Below are 17,821 nucleotides of genomic sequence, written 5' to 3'. Positions count from 1 at the left end.
CCCCAGGAGATAACAGCTTATCCTGTCATAAACCAGGGCTGAGTACTGATGCTGGGGTCCCTCTGCTCCTCAGGCAGGGTACTTGCTGTAGTGCTTCCCAGTGGTATGGAAACAAGTCCCATGGGATCACATGGGAGGGGCTGCAATAGAGCTGTAGGAAGAAGCCAAGATGCTCAGAGGAAATACTAGTAAGCACCTTACTCTGTAAGTATTCTTTCCTGGAAATATTTTCGTGTCAAACATTTCTACTGTTGCATCCCTTCTAGTTATTAGGCCACATGATTGTCATTTGCAGGGTAAACTTCAGGGATTCTGAAAAATTTCTTTGATTTCTGGACAAGAGAGAAAGCCCATTATTACTATTGCATATAGGACTGTTTAGACTACTGACCACTTGGCAACAAACTTGCTTTACTTTCAATTAGATCTTTTTGAGGTGTTGGAGCAAGTCCAGAGAGGGGAAACAGAGCTGGTGAAGGGTCTGGAGCACAAGTCTGATGATGAGCATCTGAGAGAGTTGGAGCTTTTTTAGCCTGGACAAAAAGGGTCTCTGTGAAGACTTTATTGCTCTCTTGAACTACTTGAAAGGAGGCTGTAGCCAGGTGGGGGAGTCAGTCTCTTCTCCCAGGTAGCAAGTAACAGGATGTTGAGGGTTGGTACACAGGACAAGACAAAATATTTTGAGTTGCACCAGGGGTGGTTTATATTGGATATTAGGAAAAATGTCTTCACTGAAAATATTGTAAGGCACTGAAACAAGCTAGCCAGAGAAGCATTGGAGTCACCATCCCTGTAAGTGTTCAAAAAAACGTGTGGGTAGAGTACTGGAGGACATGGTTTAATGTTGAACATGGTGGTGGTGCTAGGTTGATGGTTGGACTTGATGATCTCAAAGGTCTTTTCCAGCCTTAACCATTCTACCATTTTCCTATTGTTTTTCTTTCTCATTAATGAATATTGAGCTAAAAAAAAACCCATTATTTTTTCCCCCTGTGTTTTGTTGAAAATGTAAATCGTATTTTTTGATGGGAAAGAGACCATAGTTCTCTGCTCATAGGAAGTATTTATGGTCAAATTATATCTTGTGAGTAGCATTGGCTTTAGGCTTACTTCAGTCAGCAAGCCTCACTCCTACCTTTATAATAATTCACGGAGTTCAACTTTAAGGGATAGTGCATGTGTTATTGCCAGAGTAGTCCTATTCATATGACATCCATCCTGCATGCCATATTCCCTTGCCTGGATTATGTGCAGTCTGTCTGAATGGTAGCCTCCAGTAACATATTTACAGTATATCCTTCTGCTGAAAACAAATGTCTTATAAGTGTTCCAGTCCTTAAAAGCAAGCATTCACACTTCCTACATATCAGTGAAATGCCCACATTTATTCACAAATCATTCTCTGGGCTGGTTTTATCAATTCTAAATCACAGCTGAATCAATGATATTTTCTCCCTTCATCTGGCTTTCAGTCAAGCCCACAATCACTTTCCCTGTGTGCCTTGAATGTTTAATTGGTAAACACTGCAGGATAATATTTAAGTACAAATAAAAATCTATCGTTCCTGCCATGTCATAAACACATAGGGAAATTCCAGTTTAATTTTCTGAAATTGCTTGCTTGCAGCACTAAATATGTGGGATTAAACTGACTTTGAGAGAATGCTAAGTGAAAAGCAATAAGGTGCTTTTGGCCTGGTGCTGTTTCTGAAGGCTTTGCAAAGATGCTATCATGCAATATTTCAGTCATGGCAGGAATGAACTGGAAATTTCCTGACAAGAGGTGGTGTGTAGGTAAAAGGTTGCTATAAAACCTTAAGCCTCCCCTAAGGTCATATTGCAAGCTGCTTGAAATAATGAATCTTAAAATCATGTAATGCAACTGTGGTATAAATACAAAAAGTGCTGCAAGAGAAAATAGACATAGAAATACTTAAAAAACCCAAAATAACTCTGAATGAAGGAAAAGCAATGACTCTCTATATGACCTTTCTTTAATCCTCACACTTTTTCTGCAGGTTCAAGTCCCAGTCACCTCTCCCATTGCCCATTCCAACTCCCTATCCCTCAGTTCCATTCTATCTTCTTTCTTTTCTGTGATAATCACTTTGAATCTTTGGTGACTGGAGGCCTCATTCTTCAAAACTGTCCCAACTATTTCACCACCACCAACTTGGTTTTTCATTTGCTGCATGCTACTCCAGCCCTGCTTCTGTCTATAGCTCTTTGATATTTAATTTACCTTCTTATCTTTCATTTATCTTAGCATCTTTATCTGACATTTGGAAATCAGCAGAGCTTTCTCCATGTTCCCATTCAAACTGCACTTTTGCCCAACCTGTTCTGAATGCAGCACTGTTTGTTCTCAGTGCTTCTTCCTTTCTTCTTCTCCTAAACCATACTTTATTCTGCTTGATACCATCATTTGCATTCCCTCCTGCTGAGTCTTTTGTATGAAGTTCATTCCATCAGTTTCTGATTTCTCTGCTGTTTACAACTTCTTTTCTTGCTCTGCCTGCACTGTTGCTGACTTCTTGACTGAATTAATTTTCAAAATACTTGCTGCTGTTGGAGTTCGAACTACATGACAGAGATCATGTAGTTTAAGACCTAACATTTCTTTTCTAAAAAACAGTTTTTCCTGTGCACACTACTTTCTTACTTTATTTGTATTAGTACAAATCTCTGTATATCCTCACATCACTGCACTCAGAAAAAGGGACACGGAGAATTTATGATCCAAATACTTAAAATAAAAGGGATCAGCAAAACACCAAAACATTATTGCTCCTCTTTTACATGGGCTGAGCTGAAAGTTTCATTCAGGTCTTGTAAAACAGTCAAGTTTCTTAATGGTGGAAATATTCTGTTACTCAAACCATCATCTCCCTGGTTCTCCAAGAAGTAAAATGAAGCCTGGGCAGATGTGGAGATTTTCTCAGCACCTGCCATAGTTACTCAGTGTCACATTTAAGGTGCTGTCAATGTTGATGACAGATGTATTGCAGGCTTTACTGTCACCCAGTAGAAACTGGTCCGAGGCACTAAACCAGGCTGCTATTATTTCAGCTGTCCAGGAAACTAGTGTGACTGTGTGTGATAATATGGTTAGTACCTTTAGTAGCACCTGTCTTTAGTTTTTCCAACCATTTCATTTTTTCTTTCAGTGGGAAGTAAATCAGAGTCACATATACAAACACAAATGTTAGTGTGTGGTAAGCAGTGGTCCTGGTATGCATGTTGGCTCTTCTAAAAATACTGAATTTTCTGTTCTCCTGCATTGGATAAATGAATCCTTTAGACTGAGAATTCTAGAAACATACCCAGATTCAGTCATCACTTTCCAGAATCTTGGCTGGATCTTTACATGATGTGTGTAATTCTTATTCACTGTAGAAACATCTTTCTTCCTAAAGCAAATCATCTTTCAGTGGTAATCCAGGTTTTTGCCTATATCTGTAAAGCCCTCAAGGAAGAAAAAGCATTAAGCAATAGATAGAATGAAAGTATGTAACCTGGTATATATAAGCTAATAAACTCTGGCCAGAAGTGCAGCCTTTCAAATGGTTGCCACAGGTGGCAAATGATACGTAATTACATTAGGAGTCATCATTCTCTACACAGTCCTTGTCAATCATATCACCACAGTCATTTCTTTTAAAGACATGTAAGAACCAGAAAGTCTGACAAACACATTTGCCAATTAATTCCCCAGCTAAATCAAAAATAAAACACAGATTCCATGCTCCTCCTTTGCTTCCTCCTGACTGCATAGGAATGGCTTGTTGAGAAATTATCACTCTTTCATTTAAAAGTCCTATATTACTGACAAAACAAGGGCAGGCAGATACTAATAACTCAGCAATATGGTTCTGGATTTGTTAGTGAGAAGGTAAAGTGAGGAGGTGGGAGAGGTGCTGGGAAAGGCAGGAGGTAGAAGAAATACAAGTTGTGAATTCAGTGTCAAATTGGTAATCACAGAATCACAGAACAGTTTGTGTTGGAAGGGACCTTAAAAATCACCTAATTCCAACCCCACTGCTATAGACAGAGACACCTCCCTCTAGATCAGGTTGCTCAAAGCCCCATCCAATCTGGCCTGGAACACTTCTAGAGACATCCCCAACCTGGACAACATGTTCCAGTGCCTCACCACCCTCACAGTAAAGAATTCCTTCCTAATACACAATCTAAATGTGCCCATTTGCAGCTTAAACCCTTTCCCCCTTGTCCTGTCACTGTGCACCCTTGTGAAAAGCCCCTCTCCAGTGAATAAATGTGGCAGTCAGCTGTGACAGGGAAGTTGTATCTCTAATTGGCTTTCCAGCCTTCAGGCTTGATCTTGGCAGAAAGACAGAGAAAATGCTAGTGAGCAATTCTGAAGGTAAAAAGTGATTATTTACAACTGCAGCAGAGATGTATGGTGTGGGAGGTGGACAGGGTTGATGTGAGGCCACACATGTAATTGAGAATGCAGATCTTCAGGCATACATTTGGCTTATGTCCAAGCCTGTTCTAGATAGGCTGATTTCTAAATCACTATCTTCATCATTAGTACTTTTAAGCATTATTGTTTACTTTTTAAACACTTTTTATCATAACTGTTACTTGAAAAAATAAGAAGAGATTGTTAGCTCCAGATACCTAGCAATTAGAAATTATTCATCATGTTTCAGTAATCTTAAGGACACGCACATATATAAGAGATATTGTGTTACTAGACAAAAATATTTTAAAATTGTGAATGATTGAGACCAATACTTACAATTTTTAGAACACATTCTAAAGCATTCTCTGGAGGAATGTGGTGCACATGAATAAAAACTTTTTGAGTACAATAATCAGCCACAAACCAGTGTTTATTCACACAAAGCTTTTTATTCATAAATGTGCTGTGGACCAAAGTAAGAAAGAGGAAATAAGGCAGTGTAGGAACCAACACTCATTATTCTGTTTGACTCTATGCTACTTGTGTAGATGCTCTGAGCAATACTATGCATTACAGTAGTCCTTCTGCAAAATGGCTGTGGAGCAGGCTGTGCCCTGGCTGCTCACCCAGGCTGGGTCTGTAGTATGGTGGTTGAGAAGGAATCCCAGAGCCTGGTACTCCTCAGATGGCTTATCTGTGGTGGTATATTTGTCTTTGTTAACTCTAGAGAGAGGCTGGGGTGACTTTCCAAATGCTTAAAGCAAGTGACTCAAGCTAGGTGGGGTTCAGTCCCTGAATTTGAATTCCTCCCCTCATAGCAGCAGCCTTTCAATAAACAAGCAGCCTTGAAAGTTTGTTGTAGCCCAAAGCAAAAAAAAAAAACAAACCAAAAAAACAAATTCCATGTGATTGCTACATTCTTATGCTTCAATATAAAATAACTTTTACAAGATGTGCTTGAAGAATAGGGCGATGTCTTACAGTACAGAAGTGAAGAGCTTTGCAAAATGCATTAACGACAACAAGAGAAGCCCCTTGCTTCATTCTGTAGGTTGAAGCGACTGTTTTCCTCCTTCAGTAGATCCAGTTGTGACACTGCTCTTTAGGCCATGCCACCTTAGTCTGCTGCCACTTTAACACTTGATACTCCCCTCCATGTAAGGCTGGGATGTTTCTCACTAAGGTCAGTGTCGCCAGACTGTGTCTGTGGTGAACAAGGATGGAAGAAAGGAGTCCTTCACATTTACATATTGATAAAAGTCTTATTGCTCATGCACAATTTAGCTCTGTTTTCACATGCATATCATATTCAGGGTCTACTTCAAGGACTCAGTTTAATTTGGACCTACAATTTCCTGGTATCAGGTCCAATTGTCTGGCTGCAGTGTTAGATTTCATAGGACAGCATTCCAAAGCCTGGGATGCACAAGCAAAAATTTCTGTTTCAGATGCCCAACTGACTAATAAGTTAAGCTGCTCTTAAGACAGCTGACTTTCTTTACAGCTACACAACAGCAAGCTTTTATCAGCACCAAACTGGTGCTGATACAAGGTCAAACATTTCAAGCAGCTGAAGAGGAGACAGCCATTTTAAAGCTCCTTTGTTCACAAGCTTCCATGGACCAATCTGCACACTCCCTAGACTTGGAAGAAAGTTAAAATGTTTTTTTAAACATTGAAAAGCTATTTCAGCAAATTCTTTAGAAAAGTAGAACAGCTTTCCAAATATTAAAGCAATTGTATTCTTTAAAATAAAAACATTTCCCCCCAAAGCTTAAAATTGGCAGCATCTCTTTAACTTTCCTCTCCAGCAAGAAAATACCTCATTCTCACCTGGCTTGTATGCATCTGCAGATACAACAAAGATTAAGAAAACTGAATAAACAAGACAGAATTTAAAACATTCCTGGAAACTTTGTGGCTCTGTCCTGGAGATTTTAAGTAGGCCAAGACCTGGAACTCACCTATAGTACTACATAAACTGTTCAGTAGTTCTCTAAACAGACACTGGATTGTACCCAGGCCATTCCCCATCTGCTGTATCCTGCTTGCTCCCACCTCTGCTTACAGAACTTTCAAAGACAGAACTAGCCCCTTCTGCATTTTGTGGGATGGTGGATTATCAAATTCCACACTGAGACTGAGTGTTACACTAAGCCTCTCAAGCACATGCTGTTGCCAATGTCCAGCTTGGACATTGGATGTGAGCTCTTCTGCTGCCAGGGCTGGCCATGCGCAGAAGAGCTCAGGGCTATTTTGGGTAAAAATCTGAGCTAGTTCTGGAGGGCTTTGACCTCAGGGTAAGAAAGGTCTTAACGGTAGAGCTTAGTGAGATCTACTGGCCTAAGTCCCTGCTGAGGAGTGCAGGTGCCTTTCTGGGGCTGGCCCTGGCAGGTGCTGCAGGTCACACAGGGGGAGCAGAGCAGGATGGATTCCTGTCCTGAAGGGTGGTCTCACATCCCAGGCCCAGACAGAGCTGCTCAACCACTTTTCTTCACTGTAAGTTGTGTTTTATGGATCTGACAGTGCCACTTCACTGCAGCTACAGCCTGTATGGTTCACAGCCTTCTGAGGCCACTAACAATCCTTACTTTTATCTAAACTGATGCTAGTGCAGGCCAGCAGAAGTTAGCCAAGTGCTTATCAAATTCATATCTCTGTCTATACACAAACTCATGGCAGAAGACAAGAGGTTTATTTTGCCTTTTAACTCCTTTTTGATCTAGAAGAGTGCCGTCATTTAAGGGGCTTTCCCCCTCAATTTATTTACTTGTATTAATAATAAAAATAATGGTTTTTTTTAAACTTGCATGACCATTAATTATCTGGATTATTTTTGCTATTTTACATCAGAACCTGACATGTTTGGTTTCATGACCACATATATGAGATCAGAGTAATTTATACATTTATTGTCACATTTAGTACCACTTTGTTAAATGATGCAGTTTTGTTTTTTCTCATTGGCACATGCTAAAAGAGAACCCCTCTAAGTAACCCTGTAAGTGAAAGCTAAAATGAATGTTCTCTTCAGAATGGCTTTTGGCATTTTCAATCAAAATGGGAAAAAAAAAAAAAAAAAGGTTAAAAAAATGTGCCATTCCAGTTAGTTAAAATCTCAACTGAACAATAGGTTTCTGCATTTTTATGAAAAATTACCATTTGATAATATGCTGAAGTTTTCACAATGACAATAATATTTTAACTTCTGGTCCCACTGCTGGTTCAGCTCCATTTAATTGCAGAGGTCAGTGGTACACAGAAGCCAGTTAGATTAACTACTGAAGTGCTCTCCTTAGAAGTACAGTTGAATATAAATGCTGGAAAAATAACCAGACCTTAATCTATGACAAAATAATCTAATCTGTGTTGGTTCACTAAATGAAACCATGAATTTTGCTGTAAAAAGCACACTATGCAAGTTTTGGGTTGCCCATTTTTTCCTTCCTTCAGCACTGCAGCATGTTTAGCGCTGCAAGTGTCAGAATATTTCCAGGGGATAAATTCAAGCATCTAATAAAGAGCAGTACACAGTCAAAGTGAAGAAAAAAAAAAAAATAAATTTGTTGGTATAACCAGTGGCAATTACCCAGGAATTTATGGTTTATAATGCACGTTCATAATCTTTGTTGATTTTGCAGCAGTGATAGAGATACAGGTGGTTTGGCCAAGTATCTGCTAGTTATTCAAATAGCTGCAGGAATGAAAACAAAGCCAAGGGGAAAAACATTTAAAAATTGATTTTCTTAATAATTGCATTTGTAAGGTTAACTCATGCTGAAGGGGGAATGTGGTAACAGGAGGAGAAATGTTTTGACTCTGCATCCAGACTAACTGAAAGTCAGATTGGTCCTGATCCTCAGTCAGGGAGAGGGATGGAACTCCAAAGTCTGAACACCCTGAACTGCTGTCTAGGAGAGGCTTTTATTGCCCCTCTGATCTTACTACCAATTGTTAGTTCTAGTTGCAGGTCAGCTCTAAAAATGCTTCAATGGGAAAAAAAAAATAAATTCTTACTTTGGAGTTATTAGTGATTCTGTAAATGAACAAACCACCTTTATCACTCCCTTCCCTGACTTCACCCCATTCTTAACTGAAGTCTCATTTCTTTTCTCCTGAAAGTTAAAAACCAGTCAAATATACAATTATGGCACTTGGGTTGATCGCAGTCTCCTCACATAGCCTTGTCTCTATCTGGTGCCTCCACAGCTTGAGACTGATGGGATTTTCCTTATAACATCAGCCTTCCTTTTTCTTGCTGTAGGTAAGGCAGCAACACGAATTCCTGCTGCTTCCAGGCCTCAGGTCAGTGCAGGAGAATGCATGTATTCTGCCAGCCTGACTTTTATACAACAGTCTGGATCACACTATTCTGAATAAACAGAAAAGCTTAAGATTAATTTTATGTCAGATGTACTTACTCAAAAAGCCTCATAGACTACTGTAATTCATAAGCCAAAAAGAAAAAAATGCAAGGAAGAAAAGGAATCTGTTAGGCTTGATTTGCAGCCCACGTGCAAGCATCTGGTGTGATACAAAATGCCCTCAGGTATACCTTTCCAAGTATCCAGCAGCTGGTCCAGAATGTCTTTGATCTCCAGTAGGGCCTCACCCACATCTGGAAGCCCCATGTGCAGGTCTTAGAAACCCTGAGACTCATCCACCAGGAGGCAAAAGGAGACAAGTGGGGGATGAGTTTCAAAACTGTCTTTCAAGTCAGTTTTTTAACCTATGAGCACCTTAGGATATCTCAGACCATGCCAGATGCCTGTGTGGGCAACTGAATCAAATTCAGTTGGTTTGGGGAAATTTTAAAAAATACCTGGTTATATTTTAATAGATATCCTCAAAGAGCCACGAAAGGTAAAAGGACAGGAACTTTTGTAATGCAATAGCAAATGAAAGGATGAAATTAAAAAAAAAAAGCAAGAAGTATATATTTTTAGTTTGAAAGATTCCTTTGAGGGGGAAATAAAAAAAAAAGATGTAGGACCATGTGTTTTCAAGACAGAAGTGGCTGTAACATAATACTCAGCCACTAATATACTTGCTAAGAACTTAAAAAGAGGTAGAACTAATACATGTAGAGAATGTGAGACATAATTGGTAAGAATATCCAATTATATTCCAACAACACCAGAACCTTAAAAGTATGAAAGCAAACACTGGACCCACACCTCTCTGAGGTAAAAAAAGGGGAAAATTTTAGTCTAGCCACCATACATTTATGAGCTTAGTCCTAATAAATGTTGTGAATTCTCTCAGTTTACTACCATAAGATTAGACTCAAACCTTAAATTGTATTTTGTCATGTAGGTCACATCAAAAGATCATAAAAACACTTTAAAAAAATATTTAAGTGAGCTCAGTGCATAGAGATCTACTGAAGATGTTTAGGAATGCTACTGCTTGGTGGTTTAAACTGGTATGATCACAGGAAGAATTATATTTAGCTTTCTTTATAAAGTTACCAGCAATAAGACTCATAGATACAGGATTTCTTTTTAAATTTTACCCTGAAATTACATTAGTGAATGATGCAACATTCCACAGGATAACATTAGGATATAACTGACTGTTTTTCCAGACTACAAGAGGAACATACCTAATCACAGCAAATAACAACATTTTCAAAACCAACTGAAAAACCTCAGAACTCTCCTAAAATCTTACATGCTTCAGAGAAAAAAAAAAAAAAAAAAAAAAGAAAAAAAAAAGCTCTTGTATCTACCTTTTACATGGATAAGAGGGGAAAAAAAATGGGGTCTCCTCATACCAGGAAAATGCAATTCAGAAAACTGTAAAAACTGCATAGCAACCTGTCTGGGAAATCCTACCAATGTGCCCAATCTGTGCTTTGTGTCCATTTCTCATGGTAATCTTTTATCTGGGAACAAAGCCACAATTGCTGAAACAGCTCTGCTTGTATAAAGTAACAGAGTGTCCAGTAAGCAACAAAGGATGACTTAGTTCTCAGAACAAATAACCTGGCTGGCTCCAGATTAGCTTGCTCAAGAAACAGAGCAACACTTCCCTCTCACAGAGCTGGAGTACCAGCTATGCTCTGCTATACAGCATATATATATATATATATATATATATGTACACACACACACACACACACACACACACACACACACACACATATATATATATATATATGCACAGCCCAGACACCCCCTGGACACCCAAGGAAACCTGTCTAGAACCAGCAGGGGATGTGCCCAGCTCTGGGCTGGCCTGGATTAACAAATCAAAGGTTGTCATATGTAAGTTCACCTTTGAAGAGCTGACATTCTAGGACTGGCCAGAGCAGTGGTTTTGCTTATCTTGACAATGACATCCAGTGTCAAATATTTCAACTATGACTATGATAAGCTGATAAATAAGGGAAAGTAAAGTGATAGTAATTATTTTTAGGAGGTGGTCAGATACCCAAAAGGATGGTGTATCTTGTTGGTATCCAGAGACAGAATATGAATGACATATGAAGAGAACAGGAATATATGACAGAATATGGCAATTGCCACTAATAAGGAATTATGTCACTCTACCTTTATTTTTAAAAACAGACTTAAGCACATCAACAATCAGACAATTAATTTATTTGCAGGATACATTTATTATACATAGAAAACAATACTTATTGTTTGGTTAATTAAATAGAGAAAAAAACCAAAACAAAACCACAATACATTATTCAGTGTTCCATATATTTGCTAGCTGACATTTTCAAAATGAAGCTTTCTTTTTTTTCATTTTTTTTTTTAAAAAAACCATGATCATGAACAATGCATAGTGGGAACAAAGGGTCTAGAAATCTAACATTCCACAGCTGTGAGTCAGGGTGAAAAATAAGGCCATGTGGAGGAAAAAAAAACCCACAGTGAATTTCTAAACAATACATATTCCATTGACAGGCTTCAGATAAGATCAACTGAGTATATGAAATCTAAAAACAATGTCATGTAAGGAAAAGATTAATTTAAAGTATTATCAAACAACTTGGAAATAGATTTTCCTAGTGATGGCTTGGAAAGAGCCTCCAAACTTTCAACCCAGTATCAGTGAAGATCAGTTGTACTACGATGCTGCAAAAATCATCCCAACATGAACATCCAGAGGTGAGAAATATCCAAGTCTATTTTACAAAACAAGTCACAACTACCCACACTACTTATTCAGCACATATTTATTGAAGGAATGACTAAGTGTTAAGAAGTAAGTTTGACCACCAGTCACTGAATGATTCAGTGAAGGGCTGTAAAACATATCTTCCTGCTCTGAAACGTTAATTACTAGTTCTTTTCAGGTTTCATGACAATGTAAACGGAATGAAAGGAATTGCAGTGTCATACTCTGCTCTTTGTTCCCGTCCTCTCACACCATGTCAGCAGTGTGAAAGTTACATAAAGCTGCCCTAAACTGAAGTCCTTCACTGCCCTTGAATGCTGCCATCTACTCTTCACATGATGGGCTGGATGAGCCCAAGGACCAGGAGCCACAGAGCTGCTGTTTTCTGGCAGTCCCCAGTGCAATATTCCCAAATGCTGCATTGATGCAGGGTGTGTACACCCCAGGTAACTCAGCCACATTAAATAAGCAATCAGTAGAAATCGTTACATGAAATTCAGGATAAAGAGGGTATAAAATATTTGCCAATATTGGATCTTACCTGTGTTAAGAGTCTAGACTCCTTACTCACAAGATTACAAGAACAAAGCTGAGGCAAGACTGGTTGTGGAAATTGGTCTGAATGCAGGTTTACAGAATGCGTATTTTACAAATAACTATTTATATCTAGCATTTAACACATATTTTTAAAACAATTAAATACAGACTAGGCTATATAAAACTTTATAAGCCTTTTTCATCTGTCATTATTAATATTCAGATCTGTATGAAATTCAGATCTGCTCTGAATTATGAATTTCTATTGTAACAAATACGTAATTTATTTTAAAAATATTCCTACAGGTCACCCTTTGACATCATGTAAAATATATGGGAAGCTATGGGAACACTGGGATTGCTGATGTGCTAAGCTGAACAAAACATCCTTATCAAAACAAAGCTGAAACACCCTGCCATGGAGAGTTCTGTCCTGAAAACTTTATTTCTTCAGTGTGCTCTACAGTCTTGTTCATTGGAGTTCTTCAGAACAGCACAAACAGCAGTAGTAAGAGAGTGATGCACTCCAAGGCTGATCTTTTTTAATTACCCTGAAAAAGTTCTGTTTACCATGCTTGTAGCTGAGGCTCCACAGAAAGTAAGAAATATACTTTAAACATCATCTGAACAAAACTCACGCAGCTGTGGTTACATCATATCCCCATCACTTGTCTTCTGTTAGTAAAGAAGTTAAGAATTGCTTATGGGAAGAAAACATAAGTTTCTATTTTCAAATCCAAAGAAAACCATAGAGAGAATTCACAGAGAGAAGGAAAAACAAAAGCCTACATTGCAGAATATGGAGGACTGCAGTAAGATATCCCTGAAAAAGCATTAATCCATCCTATAGCTATGCATGTATCTGTTATAGGAATGTATGTATACACACATATCCACAAATGTAGAATTATCACTGAAAGAAACTATCAACATCGTTGTTTCATTCTAAATAAAAAGGATGAGTTAAGAAATCGTTGTTTCATTCTAAATAAAAAGGATGAGTTAAGAAATTTTCCACTGTGGCTCATAATTTGGGATGAATAATCTGCAAGTTTGTGTATACTTTTTCTAGTGAAGCCTCTTTCATTTAATTTGTACAGAAGCAAGCTGGTTTTAATTTCCAAAATTAGCAAAGAGCATGTAACATCCCCCATGCTAAGGAGTTTGCCATTTTCATGTCATACCATGCACTATCAGAACATGCTATGTAAATATTTGCTGATACAAAAAACAATTTCATAAAAAACAAAGTAGAACAATGATTATAATTATGGAATTCTTCTGGAAATTTTCAAACAAAAGCTAAGTATAACATTTCTGAATATTAGACATTATTTTTTCCATCTGATACAGATTTAAAATGTATAGTATATACATAAATAGTAGCAGCCATCCAATCTTTAAGAGTGCTGTATTTTATAGTCCAGTCAATATGCCCTATAATATATTGACAGATTCTGTATTAAAGATTTTGAGGGCTAATTAGATTAAGATGTAGAAAGATTTAACTTAAAGACTTCCTATTTTTACAAAAACAAAACACAGAAATACTCCAGTAAAGATCCAACATGCAAAAATCACTCTGTACTTTTGTGTTTTCTTGTGCTAAATAAATGACCAAATTCCCAGGAAAAATCGTCCCAGTAAGTGTATGTATGGCACATGCTTATCAGAATGTAATCCATATGTTAGGATTATAGAGAATGAAATGGATCCCCTGAACAACTTCTTCAGTGAGTGCTCCAACCTAACTATTACCTTTCTAATTACACTAATCCAAGATGTACTGGGTCACTCAGTTTGCTTAAAATCTTGATTTAAACAACCTGTACATACCTAAATCAACCCTTACTCAGTCGAATTTTACATGTGGAGAAATGGACCCATGAATTATTTTCAAGCACTACTAGTGCTCTCTCTCCATACATGATCTCTAGGGCCTTTACAGTGCACTAGTGTGTCTGTTTTGCTAAAGCCATGACCAGTGTCTCCTCTACCCACTTCTTGCTTATAAGGTCAGACACAGACTGAAGTTCTACTTTGTGAAACTGTGGCTTTCAGCGACTGTGTAAATTAGCTTCATTTGAGAAAAATTCATGTTTTGGTAGCACACTAAATAATCAGGAACAGCCTGCCAGCCTCATTATAGCAGTTGAAATTTGTGTACGTCAATTGAGAAGCTTTGGGTTTTTCCAAATCTGTTGCCTACATCTCCACGAGAGGCACTATGCTAAAGGATTGTTCCAACCCAATGTAGTCAACATGAATAAATAAATATCAAACTTGACATGTTTTGAAATTAAATATCTACAATATTAAACTACAATAAAGCTTCCAAGTGGAAATTAATGTTTTGCACTTTAGATTGGGTGAGACAGAAGAAAGTGTCATAGAGCCACTGAAAGGAAGAGCTCAGATCAGTAAACAGCCACTGAGGTGGGAGAGCAGTGTGGAACAGAGCCTCAGAGCCAGGCCTTGTGCAAGGACCAGGCTGCTCCTGTCCTCCTGTCCATGGAGGGATGACACAGTGACCCATCAGAACTTCTACTCTGAAACCTTTGTATGTTTCCAAGAGTGATGACAAGTTAGACTTACAAGGTATAGTTTGTTTTTTCTTTCTTGCACTCTGTTACTTTTAATGGTCCCCAAAGGGGCCAGCTCATACTGGAGTGGAGGATTTATTCTCTCCTACCAGGACCTGTCCCAGTTTGCCTGGGTTGAAATGACTGAAAAGAAGAGGCATGGGCCAGCCACCCCACACTGGTAAACTTCAAGGGCCCACCCAGCCTGTAGCAGCACTGGAAAGGAATGTAAACTAGCCAACATCAAATAAATAGACATGGTCTCTCATTACTGCTTGCATCATTGTAAGAAAGGAGTGCATCTTAAGTGTGAAAGCTACTGTGCAAAAGTACACATCAGTGGGCAAATGCAAACACCATAGATTTATGAAACAGCAGCAACACCAGGAATTGAGCTCCTCTCCACTTTGAGATTACCCAGGCTTTCACCTCAAGTGCCAAAAAAATCTATTTTACCTGGTCATGGATATTTCAGTACTCCCTGCAAGCCAGGATCTCTGAGCTTAGGTTCCACTTCAGATCCTGGTGAAAAGGTCATTTTTGTAAAGGAACTCTGAGCTTCAGCAGCTCTTACAGGGAGCACTGTATGAGGCAGAAGTTGCAGGGATTTTTCAACAATTTCCTATTCCAAATATTTAGGCCCCCAAACCAGAACATTTTTGTTTAAATATCAGCCTATATTGAGGCAAGGCTCTGACTGAACCTGATTTATATAAACTAGGCACTATATTCCAGGAGGAAAAGGCATTCAATATATAATCCTACTGGGCACAAAACATTACAGACCTAAAGAACTTCAAAGCATGGCAGACATACCTCAGTCAGTAAAACACTGACTGCTCTTCCACTGTTCATTTAAGAACAACGATATGGTCTGTATTTATCTCAGAAAGCAAAGCCAAATATTTAAATAGTTCAAGTCACAATCATATTCTTCCTCTAAATAATTAATATCTAAGACCAGCTAAATATCTCTGTTTGATATCTTTGTACAGAATAAATTCTAGCCAAAGAAAATTACCCTTTGAAATACAGAAAACCATCAGTGAGTTACTGTACATATTACATGCATAGCATCAGAAGATAGACACCATAAATACAATAGGTTTCACTTTCAACTGTGAACAGGTAGAATACAGTATTATTTTCTGAGTAAAACACCACAAACATTACATGTCACTTAGGAAAACTGTGCACAGCATACTTCAGCACTCAGAAACTAAATTTCAGTTATCTTGTAGCTATTGCTGACAAATATTCCCTTTTAAAATCTTCAGCTTTGTATGACAAGATACAACTGAAAGTGTAAGTTACACAAACATGTGGGCTTTGTTATCCTCCCACATGCTTCATTTTTAGCAGACATTGGCACTTCTCATCTACATCCTGAGGACAACATTCCTCCAGTCATTTTGGCCAGGTGAAAAAGGAAAGCCACTCACCCAAATGACTGCTCCCTCCCCATTAACACACGGTAAGCTTTTTACCTAGCTTTCACCCATTTTGAGACCAGACTTTAGGGCTTCTTAGAATCCAGTTTGAGAGAATACCAAACTAAAAACACCGAAACAAGTCACTGAAGACTATGCCGATTGAGAAATGATCAGAGACCATACAGACAATTATTTAAATTACAAAATAAAACTGTTTTTTTTCCCCCTCCCACTTTACAAATGTTTGAGGCAAAATAATTCCCTTATTTTGAGGTCTGAATTAATGAAGTCTGATTTTTTCCTATGAAATCTTAAAATGCAATTTCTCAAAAGAAACCAAAAACCAAGTGCTTAAAGAATAAATAAAAAGGCTTCTACATTTTCCTGTTAGATTCACCACAGGCATGGTGTTGTAAAGTTTTAAATTAAAACAACAATCACCAGTTGATTGTTCTTTCAGTGTCATTTTAAGGGAATTATTTCAATCCCAGTACTGGACAAATTTTAAAAAGGTAATGGATTTGTTATTTCTGTGTACTTTGAGAACTGATGGAAGAATATCCAATGTTCTATCGTGCTGTCACCATCCAAAGTCCCAGTGCAACATTGGCAGCCAAAAGCGCACTACCAGCAAGCAAAATCAAAAAGCCAACAAGCTCTCTGCTTTGTTTTTCTACAATTAGGGAGCTCAGTGTGGCTTCCAGGAAGGAATTTAATATCCACTGACCATCCAAAGCAAAGCAGGGTACAGCATTGATAACTGCCAGTGCTCCTGATAGTGAGATGAGGTACCTGGTTGAATGTAGTTAAGGTTCATGAGAGTATCTGAGAAAATATAAAAAAAACGTAAAAAAAAAAAAGATACATGTATTGTATTTCTAGTATCCAGAGACATACATACAAGGGTTATTTTTCTAGCTGCCATTCCATTTCACAGAAATTATATGAGTAAAATTAGTTTCAGCCCATAACATACTCACTCAGAGAATTGCCTTGATAGATTTTTATTTTTTAAAAGCTAAGTCTGGATACTTACACCTGTACTCTTCACAACTTGAGTGAAAGCAGGAGACAGCAAAACCACCATCTCTTTAACTTCCTCTGTGTGGCTTTGGAGGAAAGTTATAGCTCTGGCACCATGCCTGAAGTAGGAAGGTATTCTAGACTCAAGTATGAAATCATGATTAGGAATATTTTCCAAAACACTAGATGACTAGAATATAATCAGAAATCTGACCTATCTCTCCTACTTATCTGCTAGCCAGAAAAGCTGAGTGGATTTCTGTACATGTATGTGCACGTGAGAATGAGGCATGGGCAGGTAATTTTTAGTGTTGGTTATAAAGGCTTGCTAACTGGAGTATCTACCTCCATCCTAAATGGCCAGGAAAGAAGACAAGAGTCAGAAAGCAGCTGGGGCAGCACAAACCTTGATGTGCTCCCAGAAAATAGTATGTAGTACCTTTACTCTGGCTCTATGGACTTGTTATTAAGCTGAACTACACCGTTTAAGTTATTCTATGGCCACACAAGAACATTTCAGTTTCTAAGGCTAAGGGTTCCTAGATTAGCCACATTCAACTCTACTAATCTAGATGTACATGTATGTATATATATGTTTCTTGAATAGCTATTTTATTTTCTTTTGAAGAAAAACATAAAAAAACCCCAACCATATCCTGTTTATTTAGTTCAGTATAATGACA

General features: G+C 38.1%; 1 protein-coding gene across 1 annotated transcript in view; it reads right to left on the bottom strand.

Annotated features, from left to right (window-relative positions):
- Positions 1–16,143: 16,143 nt before the first annotated feature.
- MBTPS2 (membrane bound transcription factor peptidase, site 2) overlaps positions 16,144–17,821 on the bottom strand; it is a 34,757-nt gene continuing 33,079 nt past the window's right edge. Inside the window, exon 11 of the mRNA XM_062515151.1 lies at positions 16,144–16,907. Coding sequence (XP_062371135.1) covers positions 16,685–16,907 — 223 coding nt within the window. The 3' untranslated portion in view covers positions 16,144–16,684. The remainder of the gene's footprint in view (positions 16,908–17,821) is intronic.

The sequence above is a fragment of the Cinclus cinclus genome, chromosome 2 (assembly GCF_963662255.1).
Source record: "Cinclus cinclus chromosome 2, bCinCin1.1, whole genome shotgun sequence".
Classification (NCBI taxonomy): Eukaryota; Metazoa; Chordata; class Aves; order Passeriformes; family Cinclidae; genus Cinclus; species Cinclus cinclus.
The sequence above is the reverse complement of the archived record's forward strand: the minus strand, read 5'-3'. Positions and strand labels throughout refer to the sequence as shown.